The sequence below is a fragment of the Chiloscyllium punctatum genome, chromosome 3 (assembly GCF_047496795.1).
Source record: "Chiloscyllium punctatum isolate Juve2018m chromosome 3, sChiPun1.3, whole genome shotgun sequence".
NCBI classification, from domain to species: Eukaryota; Metazoa; Chordata; class Chondrichthyes; order Orectolobiformes; family Hemiscylliidae; genus Chiloscyllium; species Chiloscyllium punctatum.
The window spans coordinates 86137083-86158521 of NC_092741.1; the positions used below are offsets into that span (position 1 = coordinate 86137083).

The following is a 21439-nucleotide window of genomic DNA, read 5'->3' on the forward strand; positions in this document are numbered from 1 at the left end:
AAACATGCGTCCCTTTACTCTGAGATTATACTGTATGAATCTAGACTCTCCCACAAGACCTTCTGCTTCTACCCTGTCAAATACCCTAAGAATTTTATATATTTCAATAAGGTCTCTTCTCATTCTTCTAAATTCCAATAAGTACAGGTCGAGCCGATGTAAACTCACCTCATAAAAAAATTTCTTCGTACCTATGGTATAAACCCCACAAGTCTTCTCTGGACTACTTCTAAAGCCACTTGATCTTTTCTTAGTGAAGGGGACCAAAACTGTTCATAATATTTGAGGTGTGATCTAACTAGTGTCTTGGTCAGATGTTTTGGGCAGAAAAGGTTATAGAAACATAGAATCATAGCATGGTTAGGGAACAGGCGGAGACCATTCTGCCAACTTTCTGCAAGACAAACTTAGTAAGACTCACTTCCCTATACTTTCCACACTGCCTTGCAACTTTTTCTCTGCAGGTGTTTATCTAATTTTCTTCTTCTTCTTTCTCATGAGATGACAGCATTATTGTTTTGCTAATGTTTCAAACTAAACCTGACTCCAGAGTGAATCTCAAGCTGAAATCCTCCAGGTTTTCAGAGCGATATTCTAGCAAGATATACTTAATCATTTGGGATGCCTCTGATGTTGGCTAAGAGGATGTTGAATGTCATGGTTTTGCCCATTCTAGTCTGATGTAACTTGCTGTCTAACAGTGGGTGGAGCCATTGTCATTGGACTGATAATCCAGGACTGAAAATGTGTTGCTGGAAAAGCGCAGCAGGTCAGGCAGCATCCAAGGAGCAGGAGAATCAAAGTTTCGGACATGAGCCCTTCCTCAGGGATGCCCAAAACTTCGATTCTCCTGCTCCTTGGATGCTGCCTGACCTGCTGCGCTTTTCCAGCAACACATTTTCAGCTCTGATCTCCAGCATCTGCAGTCCTCACTTTCTCCTAATAATCCAGGACCCCATGCTAATGTTCTAGGGACATAGGTTCAAATCCCACCATGGCAGATGGTGAAATTTGAATTCAATAAAATTTGGAAGCAATGTTAATTGTTGTTAAAATCTATTTGGGTCACAAATGTCTTTTAGGGAAGGAAAATCTGCTATCCCTACCTAGTTTGGCCTATATGTGACTCCAGACCTACTGCAATGTGGTTGACTCTATCCTCTGGGAAATTAGGGAGGAGTAATGAATACTGACCTAATCAGAAATGCCATATCCCATGATCAAATATATAGTAAGATAAAACATACATTTTAATATGTAAGAACTGCCATCAAGGACCAAAGAACAAAGAAAATTTACAGCCACAACAGGCGCTTTAGCACTCCAAGCCTGAACTGATCCAAATCCACTGTCTCAACCTCTCGCCCAATTCTTAAGCATCTGTATCTGTATCCCTCTGCTCCCCACCCACTCATGCATCTGTCCAGACACACCTTAAATGAGTCTACCATACCTGCCTCTACTACCTCTGCTGGCAATGCATTCTAGACACCTACCACCCACTGTGTAAAGTACTTTCCACGTGTATCCCCCTTAAACTTTTCACCTCTCACCTTGAACACATGACCCCTCATTACCAAATCCCTCACCCTGGGACAAAGCTTATCTCTATCCACCCTGTCTATACCCACGATTTTGTAGACCTCAACCAGGTCTCCCCTCAATCTCCTTTTTCCGAATGAAAACAATTGCAACCTACTCAACCTCTCTTCATAGCGAGCACCTTCCATATCAGGCAACATCCTCGTAAACCTTCTCTGCACCCTCTCCAAAGCGACCACATCCTTTTGGTAATGTGGTGACCAGAACTATACACAGTATTCTAAATGCGGCCGAACCAAAGTCTTGTACAATTTTAACATGACCTGCCAGTTCTTACACTCAATACCCCGTCCGATGAAGGCAAGCATTCCATATGCCTTCTTGACCACTCTATCCACCTGTGCAGCCACCTTCAGGGTACAATGCATCTGAACTCCCAGATCTCTCTGCTCATCAACTTCTTTCAAGGCTCTTCCATTTACAGTATAGTTCGCTCTAGAATTAGACTTCCCAAAATGCATCACCTCACATTTGTCTGATTGAACTCCATCTACCACTTCTCCACACAATTCGCCAGTCTACCTTTTGCCACTGATTTTTGACAGTCCCCTACGCTTTCTGCTACTCCACCAATCTTCGTGTCATCTGCAAATGTACTGATCAAACCAACAATGCCTTCTTCCAGATCATTTATGTATATCACAAACTACAGTGGCCCCAGCACTGATCCCTCTGGAACGTCACTGGTCACCTTTCTCCATTTCAAGAAACTCCCTTCAACTACTACTCTCTGTCTCCTGTTGCTCAACTAGTTCTTTATCCACCTTGCTAGAACACCCTGCACACCATGTGACTTCACTTTCTCCATTAGTTCACCATGGGAAACCTTAGCAAATGCCTTACTAAAGTCCATGTATATGACATCTACAGCCCTTCCTTCATCTATCAACTTGGTCACTTTCTCAAAGAATTCTATTAAGTTGGTCAGGCACAATCTTCCCCACACAAAACCATGCTGCCTATCACTGATAAGCACATTCTTTTCCAAATATAAATAGATTTTATCCCTCATTACCTTCTCCAGCAACTTTCCCACCACTAATGTCAGGCTCACTAGTCTGCAGTTACCTGGAATACCCCTACTGCCCTTTTTGTACAGGGGGACATTAGAATCCTTCAGTCCTCTGGCACTTCACCTGAGTTTAAGGATGCTACAAGGACATTTGTCAGGGCCCCAGCTATTGCCTCTCTCTCTTTGCAAGTTGCACTGAGGGAAGGATCAACCTTACTGGTAATGGAACAATTTTTCCGTACTGAACAGCCATTATCATCTGCCAAGTTCAACAGGGAAAGAACAGTTTTGCACATGCCCCAACTCCAACCCCTCAGATCTGTGTCCTCCTGTCTCTTTTTTTGAATTACATCTATTTTACATTGTTTTTCTTTGTTCTTTCATGGGGTGGGGCATGGAAATTGAGGTTCACATTGTCATCAGGGCAAGTTAGAACAGAGGCTTGGATTAGTGGGGGGGGGGGGCAGATTAAATGCTTCACTGTGTGAGCCATAGTGGTAGGCCTTATTGGGAAATCAAAGGCCTTTGCATGAGGGATTGGGGTCCTTAGAGTGGGGGTGATCAGTGGCCTTTTCAGGGAAGTCAGTCAAAGGTTCCGGGGAATTTTGATTGGAGACTTTCAGGAAAATTGGAACTAGCAGCCATTTTCCCAGTAATGTGAGGAATCCAGCCCCTACTTCTCTAGTCCCAGGAACAGAGGTGACATGGATATGAATTACTAATGACTTCCCACGGGGGGGTTGTGGATGGCTCCACAGCCCAAAACGGGGACCAACCGGAATAATGCACAATCACAGCCTGAACATTGCCCTTCCAATTCCTGAGATTCGAGAAATGGGTGTGTGTTTGACTTATGACGAGAGAGTGTAAAAATTGGGCTTATCGTGTCTGAGGTTTAGACAAATGAAAGTCAATCTCTTTGAGAGATTCTGAATGGATTTCATGGAGTAATTACAGAGGCAATGTTTCTGGAGAGTTTCAAATGCAGTAATGAAGGAAATTACTTCAATCAGTCATGTTAATCTTTGGAATTCTCTAGTTTACAGGGTTATGAGTACTACATCATTGGATGCAAATGAAAGCTTTTATTTTCAAACAATCAAAGGATCAAAGGAATAGGCAGATAAATGGAGCTGATACCCAAATTCACCATGTGCATGTTGAAGAATGGAACACGTCTAATTGGCCATGTGACCTACTCATACTTCTATTTCTTGCATTCTTATGATTGTAAGTAACTGTCTACCTGGCTCCAACAAAAAAAGTAAATTTCTGATATTTATCCAAAGGTGTACCAAAATGGAAGTGACTTTGCAAGTTGTTTTCTTGCCTCACCAATGTTACCCTTCTAACAGGGTCAGTAGTGTGTATGGTTTGTCTTAATTGCACACCTACCATAAAATAATTGACTGACCTGACAATATTGATTTCTTAGTTCAGCCACCATCACTTATCCCTGTCCAAGTAGCGACATCATTCACTTACATCCTAAAGTAAGGATTTGTCATTGCCATCAAAATCACACGCAATATAACTTATCCCAATGCAGAAAATAGGGATTTTTATTCCACGAGGATGGTTTCATAACACAATACTGAACTCAATTCACATTTATTCCCTGCAGCAATGACTACTTCTGTTGAGAGCTTTCTTCTTTCCTGAAACATTTTTGACATTACTACTATTTTGAATGTCAGCCAATATGTAGCTATTAAAGGCATTTTTGTTCTGAAATGCAAAATAATGTATTTTAGTTTACTTTTTTTCAAATGTGTTTGAAATAATTTATTTAACTTTTCTGAACTACATAATATTTAGATATAAACAATACTTATCAATAGTATCATAAGATTTAAAAACATATCTGGAACAGATTCCATTATGATGTTGCTGCTAATGTAATAGTGAGCCAATGAATAATGTACAATGGAGATCAATGCCCTGCTGGGATAAAATGACATCCAACATAGATCAAACACAGGATCAAAATACTTTAACATTTTCCCATCAAAATGGCCTCAATTGATATAACTGTGTAAAAAAATGTCAATTTTCTTTACACACAATGGATTATTCCAGACTGAATCTGTCTTAATTGTCATATTTCTCACCAGCTAAGCCACAAAACTGCTCCATGCTCTCGATCATTAGATTACTAATATCACCACCTTCCTGTTGTGCAACAGTTTTATTCATTTTCAGTTTCAATGTACAATGCATTAGGAAATCTGTACAGTACCAGTTTTGAATATAAATAATGATAGCTTGGAAATTCTCATTGTACTGAGCTTTTGTACTATCCATGTGTTTGAGAGCAGTACATTTGGATTGTGTAGTTTCACATATCGAGGTTTATATATGCTGTACAATTACGCATTAGCCTTTTTTAAAGTAATTATTGCCAACAAAAGACATTTAAGCCTTAAGTGTACCATAAAGACCACATATCATATAATCAGTGTTCTGTTATTCTTTCTCGAAAGCCAGCTGTATGGACAAAAGTTTTAATTTTATATGGCAAGATGAGGCAATTTGTTTTAATTTTTTCTTCACACCTTGTAATTGTGACATGTGTGCACATAAACAGTTTTATTCGGCATATCACCCACCTTTCTTTTTTGAGTGAGGTTCAATTTCAGCTAAATCAGAAAAGAAACACAAAATGAGATACAGTAGTCATCTGATGTCAATGGACACAGGCTATATTAAAGTATGGAAACACATATCAATTATCATCTGATTAAAATAAAAAGTTAAATGTTAGCAATTGCCTTGAAACAAAGATTATGATTCCAAGCCAGAACTGATTTTTTTTTTACACTTTACACAACTTCTACAGAAAGCATGCAACACAAATACAGTTCATAGCTCAGTCTCCTGAGAAAAGAATAAATCAAAGTAATTGAAAAAATCATAATGCATCATGTGCACTTTAGATTATTTCACATCAACAAGAATTCAATTATTTGTTATGGTATTAAATTTTTGCACAGTTTGAAAAAGGAATATGAATTTTGTTTTGCTCAATGTTTAAGAACAAATTTGTATTGAAAACAGAAAACAGAAAGGCTTTGTGCTAAAGAAATGTGCTTGGAAATGTTCTGTCTTTTCTTCAGTTATCATCTGCAAAGCTTGGGCAATAGACTTATTTTGGATTAGCCCATATGAGGAAAATACTGCAGTGGTTTGCCATTCCCAGCTACACAATGGCTGCCCCGAGTCACAGCATCCTATATCACGCATATTGAAAGGGTGTACAGATTGATGCAAAACATGTCTGACCACATTCAGAATACTCCTTCCATTGCCAATAAGCTCTGTATCGGACTCAAATCAGTATTCTTGGCCCAGATTTAGGGATGCTACTCCTGTTGCAGGACCTGCATAGAAATGTTCTATAATTCCAATACATGCATAAACCATATGTTAGAACTACAACCAAGCATGTACTATTATAGCTATCAGGCTATGTCTTTCACATTAAATTGGAGCAGTTTCTTACGCCTAATTAAATAAAAGCAGCAGTATAACTTGTATGTCTCATTCTGACCAACTTCCCAGCATTCTGAAGATGCAAAGTGTGATATCAGCTTTAGTTGGTAGAATTACAACATCTGGACTTCACACCAGGTGAAGTATAACTACATTGTAAGGCAATATCTCAATTGTTCATGCCATTCCATAGAAACTGCTATTGTGAATTCTTGAATGTGCCTCAAAAGCAAAATGAATGTAAGGGGAGCTGACGTTCCTGTCTGCACTCCCATACAATGAGAGGTTAGTGGGGAGTGCAGTAGCATGTAATACAACTTGTTAATAGCCTTATCTGAATAAAAAAGAGTGTTATAAGTTAAATTAGAGTTACAGAGAGGGAGTAGAGCATAAGCATAAGCAACCTGAGAAAGATAAGAAAGCTGGCACCTGAAAGATGAACTGTCTTTCTTCAGAACTGGGTTGTGTCGATATGCTCCAAATGTGTAATTTTAGGATAGTTAAGTGAGGAGCGTTACCATGGATACATAGTGGAAAAGTACTGAGAAAACAAGATGAAGTCACCCTGAATCAGAGACTAGAGAGCTCCTTTCCCAATCATGTTATGCAAAATAGTCAGCCTACAGCTCAGGAAAAATCTGGTTTAAATCAGATTTCAGACAAAGTAATATTCAATTGTACGACAGAGCCACTTCATATAGTGACCAAAAGTAGGTGTGTTATGTTAAGGTTTAAAAATAATACCGAAATCTCTGAGGGTAATATTTCTAATTAGGAACTACCTAAGTTGAGAACATGACTGATTTGATTGTGATTTTACCTGTGTGTATAATCTCATCAGCATTCATTAAAACATGCAATTTAGTTTGTTTCCACAGTGTGCAACTTGCCTAAGATCAAAGTTGATGTCTGAAACAGTCGCAGTCCCATATGGGCACTCTTTGTGCTTATATATACATAGAGATTTTTTTGTCTTACATTTTGATGTGAGGTGCAGCTTGTACTATACTATGGGTTCTCCTTCCTCCAAATGAAGTACCTGCAGGTCAACAACAGCTAAACAGCACCAATGTACCTTACCTTAATGATTTGAGAATGCTGTCTAACTACAATTTAATGATCTTAAACTGAGAATTTGATAGTTTGTAATGAGAGCAGTACAAGTGCATTGTTATGATCATGGAGTCACAGAGATGAACAGCTTGGAAAGAGACCCTTCGGTCCAACTCATCCACACCAACCAGATATCCTAAAGATGGTGGTATGTGTATGGAATGAACTACCAGAGAAAGTGGTGGAGGCTAGTACAATTACAACATTCAAAAGGCATCTAGGTGGATACATGAATAGGAATGATTTCGAGAGATATGTCGATTTTCAACCTTTATCATTTTGGACCTCTCATTGAATAAAATTGTTTTTTTTAGATAAGGACGCTGATCTAAATGGTTTCAGTAATCATTTAACCACAATTTGAGCTAGTTCATGAAACCATCAATAAAAAAGACACAATCACAACTGAAATTAGTATGTCATCACAATGGCTGACACCAGTCATTCTGATTGTATCTCCTATTTGATTTCTACATTTTTGGAAGCTTCACAGATTGAGATGGGAGCTGCCTGCAGAATATTGGAGGGGGGACTGCAAACAGTGAGGCTAGACGTTGGTATATACAAATGAACCATTTTTCAGGCAATAGGAAAAACAGAGAAAAATGATTGATTCATTGGATGACTTGCTCAGAGATAACAAGCTCTATCTCTGCTTGTTTTTCTTTTCTTTTAATATCTGACAGGAAAATGCCAAGTAAAAATTAAGTCAGAAAAGGATCAATTTCCTGAGAACTTAAAGATACCTACAAAATTTCTGATGGCAGAGCACGCAAATTATTAATTAAACAATCATGGCCTCAAGATAAATCGAATTAATCAAAGTCTCCAAAGACTTTAAGCTGACTGCACATTGTACATCACTTTTTAAATACATTTTTAAACTTTAAATGTGTCTATGCAAGGGGCCTAACAGGGAAGGCAGATGTACTCAGGGCATGGTTAGGAACATGGGACTGGGATATCATAGCAATTACGGAAACATGGTTCAGGGATGGGCAGGACTGGCAGCTTAGTGTTCCAGGATACAAATGCTATAGGAAGGATAGAAAGGGAGGCAAGAGAGGAGGGGGAGTGACATTTTTACAGCTTTGCTGAGGGAGGATATTCCCAGAAATACATCCAGGGAAGTTATTTGGGTGGAACTGAGAAATAAGAAAGGAATGATCACCTCACTGGGAATGTATTATAGACCCCCCAATAGTCAGAGGGAAATTGAGAAACAAACTTGTAAGGAGATCTCAGCTATCTGTAAGAATAATAGGGTAGTTATGGTAGGGGCTTTTAACTTTCCAAACATAGACTGGGACTGCCATAGTGTTAAAGGTTTAGATGGAGAGGAATTTCTTAAGTGTGTACAACACAATTTTCTGATTCAGTATGTGGATGTACCTACTAGAGAAGATGCAAAACTGGATCTACTCTTTGGAAACAAGGCAGGGCAGGTGACTGAGGTGTCAGTGGGGGAGCACTTTGGGGCCACCGACCATAATTCTATTCATTTTAAAATAGTGATGGAAAAGGGTAGACCAGATCTAAAAGTTGAAGTTCTAAATTGGAGAAAGGCCAATTTTGACGGTATTAGGCAAGTACTTTTGAAAGCTGATTGGAGGCAGATGTTCGCAGGTAAAGGGATGTATGGAAAATGGGAAGCCTTCAGAAATGAGATAACAAGAATCCAGAGAAAATATATTCCTGTCAGGGTGAAAGGGAAGGCTGGTAACTATAGGGAATGCTGGATGACTAAGGAAATTGAGGGTTTGGTTAAGAAAAAGAAGGAAGCATATGTCAGGTATAGACTGGATAGATCGAGTGAATCCTTAGAGGAGTATAAAGAAAGTAGGAATACACTTAAGAGGGAAATCAGGAGGGCAAAACAGGAGGGCAAAATAGCTTTGGCAAATAGAATTAAGGAGAATCCAAAGGGTTTTTACAAATATATTAAGGACAAAAGGGTAACTAGGGAGAGAATAGGGCCCCTCAAAGATCAGCCTTTGTGTGGAGCCACAGAAAATGGGGGACATACTAAATGAATATTTTGTATCAGTATTTACTGTGGAAAGGGATATGGAAGATATAGACTGTAGGAAAATAGATAGTGACATCCTGCAAAATGTTCAGATTACAGAGGAGGAAGTGCTGGATGTCTTGAAATTATTAAAATTGGATAAGTCCCCAGGACCTGATCACGTGTACCCGAGAACTCTGTGGGAAGCTAGAGAAGTGATTGCTGGGCCTCTTGCTGAGATACTTGTATCATCGATAGTCACAGGTGAGGTGCCGGAAGACTGGAGGTTGGCAAACGTGGTGCCACTGTTTAAGAAGGGTGGTAAAGACAAGCCAGAGAACAATAGACCAGTGAGCCTGACCTCAGTGGTGGGCAAGTTGTTGGAGGGAATCCTGAGGGACAGGATGTGCATATATTTGGAAAGGCAAGGACTGATTAGTGATAGTCAACATGGCTTTGTGCGTGGGAAGTCATGTCTCACAAACTTGATTGAGTTTTTTGATGAAGTAACAAAGAAGATTGATGAGGGCAGAGCACTAGATGTGATCTATATGGACTTCAGTAAGGTGTTTGACAAGGTTCCCCATGGGAGACTGATTAGCAAGGTTAGATCTCATGGAATACAGGGAGAACTAGCCATTTGGATACAGAACTGGCTCAAAGGTAGAAGACAGAGAGTGGTGGTGGAGGATTGTTTTTCAGACTGGAGGCCTGTGACCAGTGGAGTGCCACAAGGATCGGTGCTGGGCCCTCTACTTTTCATCATTTACATAAAGGATTTGGATGCAAGCATAAGAGGTACAGTTAGTAAGTTTGCAGATGACACCAAGATTGGAGGTGCAGTGGACAGCGAAGAGGGTTACCTCAGATTACAACAGGATCTGGACCAGATAGGCCAATGGGCTGAGAAGTGGCGATGGAATTTAATTCAGATAAATGGGAGGTGCTGCATTTTGGGAAAGCAAATCTTAGCAGGACTTATGCACTTAATGGTAAGGTCCTAGGGAGTGTTGCTGAACAAAGAGACCTTGGAGTGCAGGTTCATAGCTCCTTGAAAGTGGAGTCGCAGGTAGATAGGATAGTGAAGAAGGCGTTTGGTATGCTTTCCTTTATTGGTCAGAGTACTGAGTACAGGAGTTGGGAGGTCGTGTTGCGGCTATACAGGACATTGGTTCGGCCACTGTTGGATTATTGCACGCAATTCTGGTCTCCTTCCTATCCGAAAGATGTTGTGAAACTTGAAAGGGTTCAGAAAAGATTTACAAGGATGTTGCCAGGGAGAGGCTGAACAGGCTGGGCTGTTTTCCCTGGAGCGTCGGAGGCTGAGGGGTGACCATATAGAGGTTTACAAAATTATGAGGGGCATGGATAGGATAAATAAACAAAGCCTTTTCCCTGGGGTCGGGGAGTCCAGAACTAGAGGGCATAGGTTTAGGGTGAGAGGGGAAAGATATAAAAGAGACCTGAGGGGCAACCTTTTCACGCAGAGGGTGGTGCGTGTATGGAATGAGCTGCCAGAGGATGTGGTGGAGGCTGGTACAATTGCAACATTTAAGAGGCATTTGGATGGGTATATGAACAGGAAGGGTTTGGAGGGATATGGGCCGGGTGCTGGCAGGTGGGACTAGATTGGGTTGGGATATCTGGTCGGCATGGACGGGTTGAACCGAAGGGTCTGTTTCCATGCTGTACATATCTATGATTCCATGACTCTATGTTTAATGTCACATTTTAATCTTTTGCAAGGTTCATAAGCAATTAAAGTCCTCTTCCTTTTATTCAAGAAATTATAATAGGCTCCTTCACGTTCAAAACAATTAAATGTTATTTCATTGAAGTACAATATAGTTAAATGTTAAAAGGAATGAACAAAAATTACTGTGGGCAACTGATAGGGTTAAAAAAGAGGGAGGGTCAATTCATACATCTTCTCCTGATCATAATGACATTTTCAAGTAATTTCTGGTGTGTCTAAAATCCCACTAATTCTCTTGCTGTTATGGCCACAGCACAGGAAGGTTCAGACTTCCTCCTGCAACAGAACAGCAATAAACTGTTTCACTGATTGCTTCAACCAGCTCAAGGCCCACTGTTGCAATTTGCAGTCTATAATCTTGTGTTGTTAGTGCATTTCATAGTGTTATGGCACACTTTTATATATTCAATGATGTGCTAGGAATTCTGCTCCACTGCAAATTACAATCATGCTCTAGCCAACCAATCAAATTGCTCAATAACAATAATTTGCAATCATCCATAGCAGCAGCCAATAGGGCAATGGGAAAAAGCAGACATTTTTTTCAAAGGATGCATTACAAAAATATGGTGTAATGGGGCATACCCTCCTCCTACATGGAAATGAATATCAGGTGGACTGTTTCATGGATGGCTGATGTGATAATTGTTTTGTGTTACTGCTTGAAACAAATTTCTACTTCTATATTCTTGCTGTGGACCATTTCTCAACTAGTTTTAATTCTTATTTCAGCCGTTATTGAATATCCAGTAGGAGCCCAATTCTTTGTATGATTTCTCAGATTTAGGAAAGATGGAGAGAGGAGTCCTGAGACACATTAACTCAGCAACTAATCAAAGGATACGTGAGCCTTTTTCCTTTAAACTAATTTTACTGACCTGACCTCCAATCCCAGTGGATAACTCCTTTAATAGTTATGTTGAGTTGAAGTTTTGGGCACCCAGCTCCTCAGTTAAGTCAGGAACAGAGCCAGGCACAGCCCAAAATACTGTTGTTGGTCAGCATGTCGGTATCAAAATGTCATTCCCAGCTTTAATTATGTTCGTTAGACTGGAAGGAAAACAAGACAAGATCCCATCCAGCACCCAAATCAGGCCAAACTAAAATCCTGAAGCATCTTGTTAGAGAGGGAGAGTTCAAATTTTTCTGGGAGTGCTTGTGTTTAATACACTGCCCATTTTGACTCGCTGAGGGAGATGGATATATAGTAGAAAGATATTCATGGCTTCTCCAGGATATCACTTCAGACCATAAGGGGAACTCAGCATTTGGAAAGAAGGCGCCCTTAGCACTAAACAGGAGGAGGGGTAAGTGGGTACCAAGCACTCAATAGAGTCATCACCTCTCCTGACATTATGAGTCCAGGCACAACAGAGAAGGCACATGTCCCAAAAGAAGACTGCAGCTGACAATAGGGGTACCCTTCATACCATTTTTGACCCAGTGGCATTAAAGACGTACAGTCTTTGTAGGGAGGACAGAAACCTAAACAATAGGAGAAATGGGCGAGGAAAAGCAATGGAAAGGCAATGAAGGCTAAACCCTTAACACAGGCAGACCCTGTCTCATACACACACTCTCACTTAGACACAGATACATACACCCTCCACACTCTCAACCATGCACATCCCCTGACAGTCTTATACACTGTCGCACTCACGCATAAACACAAACACACACTCTCTCATGCGCACTCACACTCACACACTGAACGCGCGCACACACATATATAAGTCTATGGGGTGAATGTGCATTTGCAGATACATTTTATTTTAGGTCAAAAAGCACACAACCTGCAGGCAGTCAATCCATATAATACTTTGTAAATTCCTACTTTGGAAATAGAATCAGTCTGACTCAAGATTGGGATGCAGACAGACTCTAACCTCACATTGGGGCAGTACGGTGGCTCAGTGATTAGCACTGCTACCTCACAGCACCAGGGTCCCAGGTTCAATACCAGCCTTGGGTGACTGTCTGTGTGGAGTTTGGACATTCTCCCTGTGTCTGCGTGGGTTTTCTCTGGGTGCTCCAGAGTCCAAAGATGTGCAGGTTAGGTGAATTGGCGATGCTAAATTGCCCATAGTGTTAGGTGCATTAGTCAGTGGGAAATGGGTCTGGCTGGGTTACTCTTTGGAAGGTCGGTGTGGACTTGTTGAACTGAAGGGCCTGTTTCCACACTGTAGGGAATCTAATCTAATCTTTAATACATTGTCTGAACTGCGATGTCACTATTTTTTATAAAACCTTAAGTTATCTTGAGAATGTGACTTAAAAGAACTTCTGGTATTTACATATTAAGGATACAAAACCTGCAACCCCTTCACAAAGATGAAAGACTTAACATCAATCTAATATTTAGATTAGATTACTTACAGTGTGGAAACAGGCCCTTCAGCCCAACAAGTCCACACTGACCTGCCAAAGCACAACCCACCCAGACCTATTCCCCTCATCATGTATCACTACGGGCAATTTAGCATGGCCAATTCACCTAACCTGCACATCTTTGGACTGTGGGAGGAAACCGGAGCACCCAGAGGAAACCCAACACAGACACGAGGAGAATGTGCAAACTCCATACAGTCAATCGCTAGAGGCGGGAACTGAACCCAGGTCTCTGGCGCTGTGAGGCAGCAGTGCTAACCACTGTGCCACCATGCTGCCCACTAATTTGTATCATGTATTATTTCAATTGCATGATACTGTGACCTTTTGCTCTAAATTCTGTATCGTATGATCCTGATCCATATCTATCTGATGAAGGACCAGCGCACTGAAAAGTAGTATTCTCAAATAAACATGTTGGACTATAACCTGGTGTTGTGTGATTTTGAACTTTGTGCACTGCAAAAGGCCTCAAACTTCACAGCACACGTGCCATGCCCTGCAGTAATCGTCAAAGTCACCATCACCTGGAACATCTTTGATTCTGGCTCCATCCTTGAATCAGCTACTGAATTTAGTGACAACTCACAAACAGCAACAAAACATTGCATCTTATAGATTGCCAACAGCTTCTTTGCAGAGCTGGATAGTATATTAATTTCACAACAGATTCAGTCTTGCAGGAACAACGGTTTTTTTTTTGACTATTGCTGAACTGCTATAGCATCGGGTCATTCTTGATTACAGAGCCTTGACCATCAAAATACCCAGAAACCATCCACTCAGATTCACTCAACATCCAACTGGTCAATGACCACAGTAGGTGCTTCCTACAAGGGTGTACTCATGGTCTTGGCAACTGCCATGACTCTTTCATCCTCCAACAGTCCGGGCAGCCTCAGTTTCATTCCAACTGCAAAAGTGCATTGATAGATCCCAAGCAACAATCATTACCTCTTGAAGAAATGGCTGTCAACTCCTCCACTATGGCTCAGACAGAGGTACAGCAGTGATACAAGAAGTAACTTCTCCTCAAAAAAGGCAAGCATTGCACTGGTCATTGGGCTTCTAAAAAATTGCTTGTCCAGTCCTAAGACTGGTTGGACAGTGTCCCCAAATACCCTTCTATAAAAGTCTCAGTCATTGCAGGGATTTCTTATTCACTCCTTAAAATGGTTACCTAGAGGTGTGGAGTCTGAGAGAGGTGAAGCCCAAAATGGAGACATTCACTGGGAACCAGGAAGAGGAGCAAGAGGGGGAGGAATTGCTGGGCTGAAAACAAGAGGGAACTTCAGTCAGTAGCAAGACCTAGAGTGGGAGCTCAATTAGGGATAGTGGCATTCCCCAAAACCTGCCAATCTGTCATATGGTGAACAACTCAGCAGTGCCACCACTAGCACTGCGTATTGATGTGAATATATTTCTAGGTAGGGGCATTAGAATGGTAGGGCAGCCCTGAAAACCAATGAGGTAGACTGGGGGAAATCAGAACTAGGTATCCTGGCCCCAAATTTCAGAAATAATGAAGAACCATCAGTGCAAGAGCAACCATTAGTTTCAAGGGTCCTTTGTTTAGGTATGGAATTCACAGAAAAAAATGGCCTCCTCAGAGTCCTCCAGGAAACTATTCAATTATAAAATGAATGACCTCTTCACCTGACAGCAGGCCTTCAAATGCAGAGAAAATGCAAATAGAGATGGGAAGCAGCCCTTAATTGGCCACTTAAATGGTTCAATGTCCTTCTGGTATGTGTACCACCACCATTCTTCCCACTACTGGCAACATAGCACAGCAGAGAGAAGATGCCGACCTCCTAGTCCATCCTAAATTGCCTAGAAAATTACAGTATTCTGCCCACCTTAGCCTTGATTTTGAAATTCATATTCATAATCCTTTTCCATGTTCTTACCTGCACTGTCCCAGTGTCTCTGCCAGCCCTACAATCCTGCATGAACTCCATTCTTCCAAATCATCTTGTGCATCCCTCGCTTCCATTGTTCACCATTGGTGATTGTGACTTTAGAAACCTTGACCCTAAACCTTAAAATTTCCTTCTTAAACCATTCTACTTCTCTAAGTTCTCCCTTCCCTTTAACACAGCTCTTAATTCTGTTTTTTTTTGTTCAAGCTTGTTGCAATTTATCCTGATATCTTCTTCAGCTCAGTATTATTTTTTGTCTGGTTACACTTGTGAAGTCTTAGAACATTTACTTTGTTTAAATTCTACATAAATTTAATTTTTCTTGTTGTTTGGCAGTGATCCCTGCTAGTAAATAAGGATGCATATTAGCAAGAATTAGATTGGGTTAAACCGTATTACTCCTCCCATATATTTGAGTACCAGCAGGAGTGGCCAATTGAGCAAATTTGACATTTGAGGAATATGAAACAAAAGATATTATATGGATAAAACCAAACAGATCCATCCTCCAATTTCATAATCGCAAGTTCAGACAACTAAAAGTTTTGTTTCACTTTTAGCAACTTGTCTATCTCATTAACAATATCAACTTTTCTGAGGAGACATTCAAAACACACTCAACATTAATCATAAAAAAGTCAGTGCCACTGAAACATATTAGGAATCAAAGACGCACGTGCAATTGAATTTTGAAAGAAATGTATTTAGAAAAATGAAGAGGCATTCAACAGGCAGAATACTAATTTCACAAGCAACTTCACAGGACACAATGGAATTTTAATCAAAAATCACGTGAAAAAAATCATTCCTTTCATAAGGATATAATTCTTCAGCTTTGAAGTTCTAAGAGTCAGTGTGAGAAAATGCAACTTTGGGGATGCTTTAGAATATGAATGAGAACAAAGCAAAGTTACTTGAATCATACATTTGGTATTATAATCTTAGTAATCATTCAAACATTTTAATAATATTTAGAAACTGATATTCTTCCTGTGCCTTTCGTAATGTTTTGTTAAGATAATGTAAAGGTAATGGAAGCATTATGTTCTTATAATGTGATTTTTTTTGCAGTGGGAGTTAAATAATTTCTTGAAAATATATTTGACATGAATTATGTGGCTTATTCCAAGTAATGTTAAAATATATTTGTCTTTCCATGCCTGGATAACAAAAAAGCATTAACAATATTTTTTTTGGTTATCCTGTGATTATTTTTGACAGGAATGCCATTACCCTTTATTTCAATAATCCATTTATAGCCAGAACTCCGAAAGCCAGAATAAATTAGAAATTGATCGGGAAATACATGCTACAAGCTTAGAATCTTACTCACTGATTGCATAAATTATTTTCCTGACATAAATGAATGAATGAAAAACTAATACGGACAAGGGTCTGAATTTATGATATACACTCCCAACTCTAGAGGTCTCATCCTAGGTAAAGATAAAGTCGCCTATTGGACTATAGGGCTACTCTGAAATTAGTTAGAGATGACTGGTAGTGGTGTAACCTGAGAGTCACCATACCTCAGGTGAGGGAAATATTGAGAAAGGGAACCACTCAGTCAGTAAGGAAACTGAATCCATGCTGTTGATGTTATTCTGCACCACAAACCAGGCATCCAGTCAACTGAGCTAACCTACACCTCCCACTTCCTGCTAGCTTGAATTTGTTGAATTCTCCCAAAATGTTTTGCATATCTCTACATATTTATACCTGCTTTCTTCCCACCCTCTCACATAGATGAATGAACGTTTATTTCTTTAAAGTGAGGAGAAATTGGTACAATTGTCATAATTTTTATACAAAGTACTTTGTGGTAACATGGGCTAAATGCTCAACTGTGCTACAACAATAATTACAAGGATGTTCCTTGGTATGGAAGGTGCTAGCTATGAAAAGAGGTTAGGTTTATTTTCATTAGAAAAAAGGAGATTGAGGGGGGGGGACCTGATTGAGGTTTACAAAATCATGAAGGGTATAGACAGAGTGGATAGACACAAGCTTTTTCCCAGGGTGAAGGATTCAATAACGAGAGGTCACTCTTTCAAGGTGAGAGGTGGAACGTTTAAGGCGGATACACGCGGCAAGTACTTCACACAGAGGGTGGTGGGCGTTTGGAACATGTTGCCAGCAGAGGTGGTAGAGGCAGGCACGGTAGATTCATTTAAAATGTGACTGGACAGATGCATGAGTAGGCGAGGAGCAGAGGGATACAGATGCTTAGGAATTGGGCAACAGGTTTAAACAGTTGATTTGGATCAACTCAGGCTTGGAGGGCCGAAGGGCCTATTCCTGGACTGTAAATTTTCTTTGTTGTTTGTTTGTAATATACCTTAACCTAAGCCTCAGAAGTATATGCCCTGACTCAATCAGTATGACATTTCCATTTTTACATCAACTTTTCCTCTAGCACCTCTAAATGGGAGAGCTTGTTTAATGTCACAGAGCGGCACTCACGATTAGTTTCATAATCTTTACCAATTCCCGCAGGGAACTGGTTGAGACTGCTCAAATAAATTTCACATCATACTCATTTCAGAGGAGAGATTTATTGTCTTACCAGCCAATCTTAAGAGTAAACCAACAAGCTCTCATCTATTATGCTGAGCAATTTCCAATAATCAGAGATTAATATCAGCAGGGACCAGAAATTTGTGTACTTTTAAAATCGAAACAGAAATAGCTAATTTTAAGATAATTTTATTGTGTTCCAAACATAATCACATGGAACTGTTAAGATTTGGAAGAATGCCCTCCCTTTTAAATAGCTTAAGTTAGAAAGTACCAGAGGATTTTCAGTTGTAGAAGCTTACCAAGTTCATAAAATAAAAATTTCTTACTGTAAATGCTTAGAAAACAAAAGTATTGCATTTACTTTAAATTTAATAAAAAGTACACTATAAAAGGGAACAAAGTAATTTTAGTTAATTCAAGCAAGTTGAACATGGTGCTCCATCGTTTTTTTTACACGTTTTCTTTAAAATATATCAACTGTACATGTGTGTTTGTTCTGAATACCTTCATCCATTTCGTCATCAGGGTAGTCTGTTGTTGTAAATATATCACTTAGCACAGATATAAAACCATAGATCCAATCTGAGGTATCTTCCACAGCCTCATTTATGACTTTCTTAGGGTCTGAACTTAATTCTTTAAAACCTCCTAAATGCATAGAAGGAAAGAGCAGTAAGAATTAAAGAAAATAATTGTGATTAAAAGGAAGAAGTCAAAGACCTGCAGAGATGAATGAGTTATTTATTGTATGCATATTATTATGTACAATATAATTTGTACATAAAAAACAATGTTGGGGAAATATGTTTGAACTAGTTTACTGGATGCAATGGTACAAGGTAAAAAGCATCAGATACTAAAGTATTATTCTGGTAAATAAGGTGTGAATACTAGTCTTATGAATTTAGCGATAGTTATGAAGAGGAAATTGATTTGTAAATAAAACTCAATTGCTAAAATAAACTACTGTCATCAGCTAGCATAATATTTTTTTAAATTGCAAAAATTATTTAAAATTTCAGCAGGAAATAGAAGACAGCAGCACTTTAAAACTAGAAAAGTTCCAGCTGTAGCTAAGGATAGACACTCTTAACTTGGAACACTTCTTGTCTGACACTGGTCTAGCTTTTACTTATGCAGGTGACCATTTGTCCAAACAGATGTAAACATGGCTCAAAATACAATTTCTGTAACCAGGTGCCACAATTCTCTACTAATCCTTTTAAAATGGACTGACTTTTTCAGGAACACACATTGGTACAAAGGAAAAAAATTGGCAGCTCATGTGAGTTGGGACAATGAACAGAATTCAGCCATAGCTGGTTCTGACTGGGTGTTTATTGAATGGATTTAACTGAAGTTCTCAAGGTCACTGCAGACGAAAAAGAAAAAATAACAAATGACACCACACAATTTGTGATTGGTGATTTTAAGGAGTCACAATGATTGAAGACAATCTGAGTTAATTTAAATGTTCAGCACATGGTGATTAACCTCTGAAATGAATTGCCTACATGTTTTAGAACTCTATGCATTGCATTTCATTGATTACAGTGGAATAAACATCTGATAGGTTCCATAATGGTGTGTGAAATACTTTACCAAATGGTTAAAATTAAAATCCATCCTTATGTATTTTGAATTTGAAATGTTCACAATAGAATATGCACAGAAGAATTGTTGTAGGATGAAGGCTGTTACTGTTCCTCAGGTATACTTGAGAATAGGTATTTTCTTGACATACTGTGTGAAGCCTGTGCACATCTTACCACCAAGCAAAGGCACTGCAAGGACAAAGCAGCAAAACAGGGCCATGCTTCTCACTCATTCAGAAAACATGCAATGTTCATTTTTTAAAAAAAATCAATAACATGTAAGTGTTAGTTTCTAATATCAATGGATGATAGGAATGAACAAAATAATCCTATATCTCTTGATCCATGTACAATCTATTGTATTTGGGGGAGAAAGATTACTTAATCATATTCCTCCATGTAAAATTAACCAAAATGGAAAACACTTAACATGTAAATAATTTAGAGGTGAAAGAGTAAAATGCTAATAAAGCTGAACTGGTGAAAAGTACAAGATTTTACTCCTTCAAGGTTAAAGTATCCTCTGTATAAATTCATATAATCCACTGTTCAATCCACTACAAATATAACTTCCCTTCAAGGAATATAAACATTCATTGATTGAATCTTTTGGTTAATGGCATACCACAATTATTTCTAAATATATTACAATTTATCAATTTGATTTGGGACATAAGTCTAAGTGTTAGAGTTCCTTGAAGGCAATGCCAAGATTTTAATGAACAACATGAAATGAGTCCTTGCCTCCAGGGATCTTTGCTTCCTTTACTACTTTGCTGACATCAACTTGATGCTTTCCTGCACGGAAAAAATGCATTAAAGATGCAGAGTGAAAGGTAAAATGACATACACCATAGGAAAAGTCAAGACAGATTGTTTAGTTTGCTTAACATAATACTTGAGGTGTCAGCCACTGCTAGCAAAATCTAGCAAATATATGGGCACACAAACACTTCAGATAAAACATTCAACTGAGGCAGGATAATAATGAGCTTTTCAAATTCAATTCCACTCAGTTAATCAGTCATGGAGGCCTCACTGTAATATGGATTGGGTTCATTGCAGGGCATGCTGATAACTAAGGTACAATTGCTCTAAAAAAAAACTAATAGATATCATAATGTTGCAGGTTTCTTGTCCCAGTTAAAAAGAAATTCTACTGAATGAAATATTTAAGGTTGAATGTTGGTATACATTACGTTCATTGTATATTTCTAGTTTACACAAGTTAAATAACAAAAAAAAAGGACAAATAAATTCATACTTTAGATGAGAAAAACTATAAAAATATTTAAAATAAAATATATAGTCATTTGTCATATGGTCTTGCAAACTATGATCCACATCGAAGCATTACATAAGGTGTCTATTCCTCCAAAGTTTTGGGAAAGAGCTAGAAGTTATCCATTTTCCCTATTTTAAAGACAAAGTACTGTAGATGATGGAGATCTGAAATGTAAACAGAAAGTTTTGGAGACAGCCAACAACTCTGGCAGCATATGTGGAGAGAGAAACAGTTCCAAAAAGTTGGATTTAAAACATTAACTCTGATGCGTTCACTGCAGATCCTGTCAGACCTGTTGAATTTCTCCAGCACTTGTTGTTTATATCTTTTCTCAATATGTATTGCTGTCGTTTTTTTTCAAAAATATCAATATGTGAAATGAATCAAGAGTGGAAGCAAAACGCAAATACTTGGGAGTTAACTTGCCCTCCATAGCCACGTTCCTAAGAATGTAAATAAGCTAAACAATATGTGAGACTATGGCCCTATATTATAATTGAGAATGGAAGTTTTTGTGGTTTGCTTGGTCCAGGCAGGGTGCAATTAGCTGCTGAATATATTGGCAAAGCCTGATTTTTTTTCTCATCTGGCTTCACTCCTAGCTGTAGCCAGACAACTTTATTGGTGATGAATTACAGAAAGGAGCAGAAAGAGGGGAGGCTTGGGTGGTCTGACCAGAAATGGTGTCAAAGGGGAAGATTGAAATCTCGATGGGGGGAATAGAGTCCTAGGTCAGGAGAGAATTT

At 39.1% G+C, this 21439-nt stretch overlaps 1 protein-coding gene across 42 annotated transcripts in view; it reads right to left on the minus strand.

Moving 5' to 3' along the window:
* The window catches only part of trdn (triadin), a 446963-nt gene that overhangs the window by 351840 nt on the left and 73684 nt on the right, over nucleotides 1-21439 (minus strand). For 39 of the 42 annotated variants that reach the window (XR_011954524.1, XR_011954519.1, XR_011954525.1 and 36 more), the window contains 3 exons: nucleotides 20153-20206; nucleotides 18318-18461; nucleotides 5224-5253 (listed from right to left, as the gene is read on the minus strand). Coding sequence is in view for 33 of the 42 variants with exons in the window: in XM_072555960.1 (XP_072412061.1) it covers nucleotides 5224-5253; nucleotides 18318-18461; nucleotides 20153-20206 (228 nt within the window). In the remaining 9 variants the exon portion in view is untranslated. The remainder of the gene's footprint in view (nucleotides 1-5223; nucleotides 5254-18317; nucleotides 18462-20152; nucleotides 20207-21439) is intronic. The other 3 variants (XM_072555970.1, XM_072555969.1, XM_072555968.1) reach the window with 2 other exon arrangements.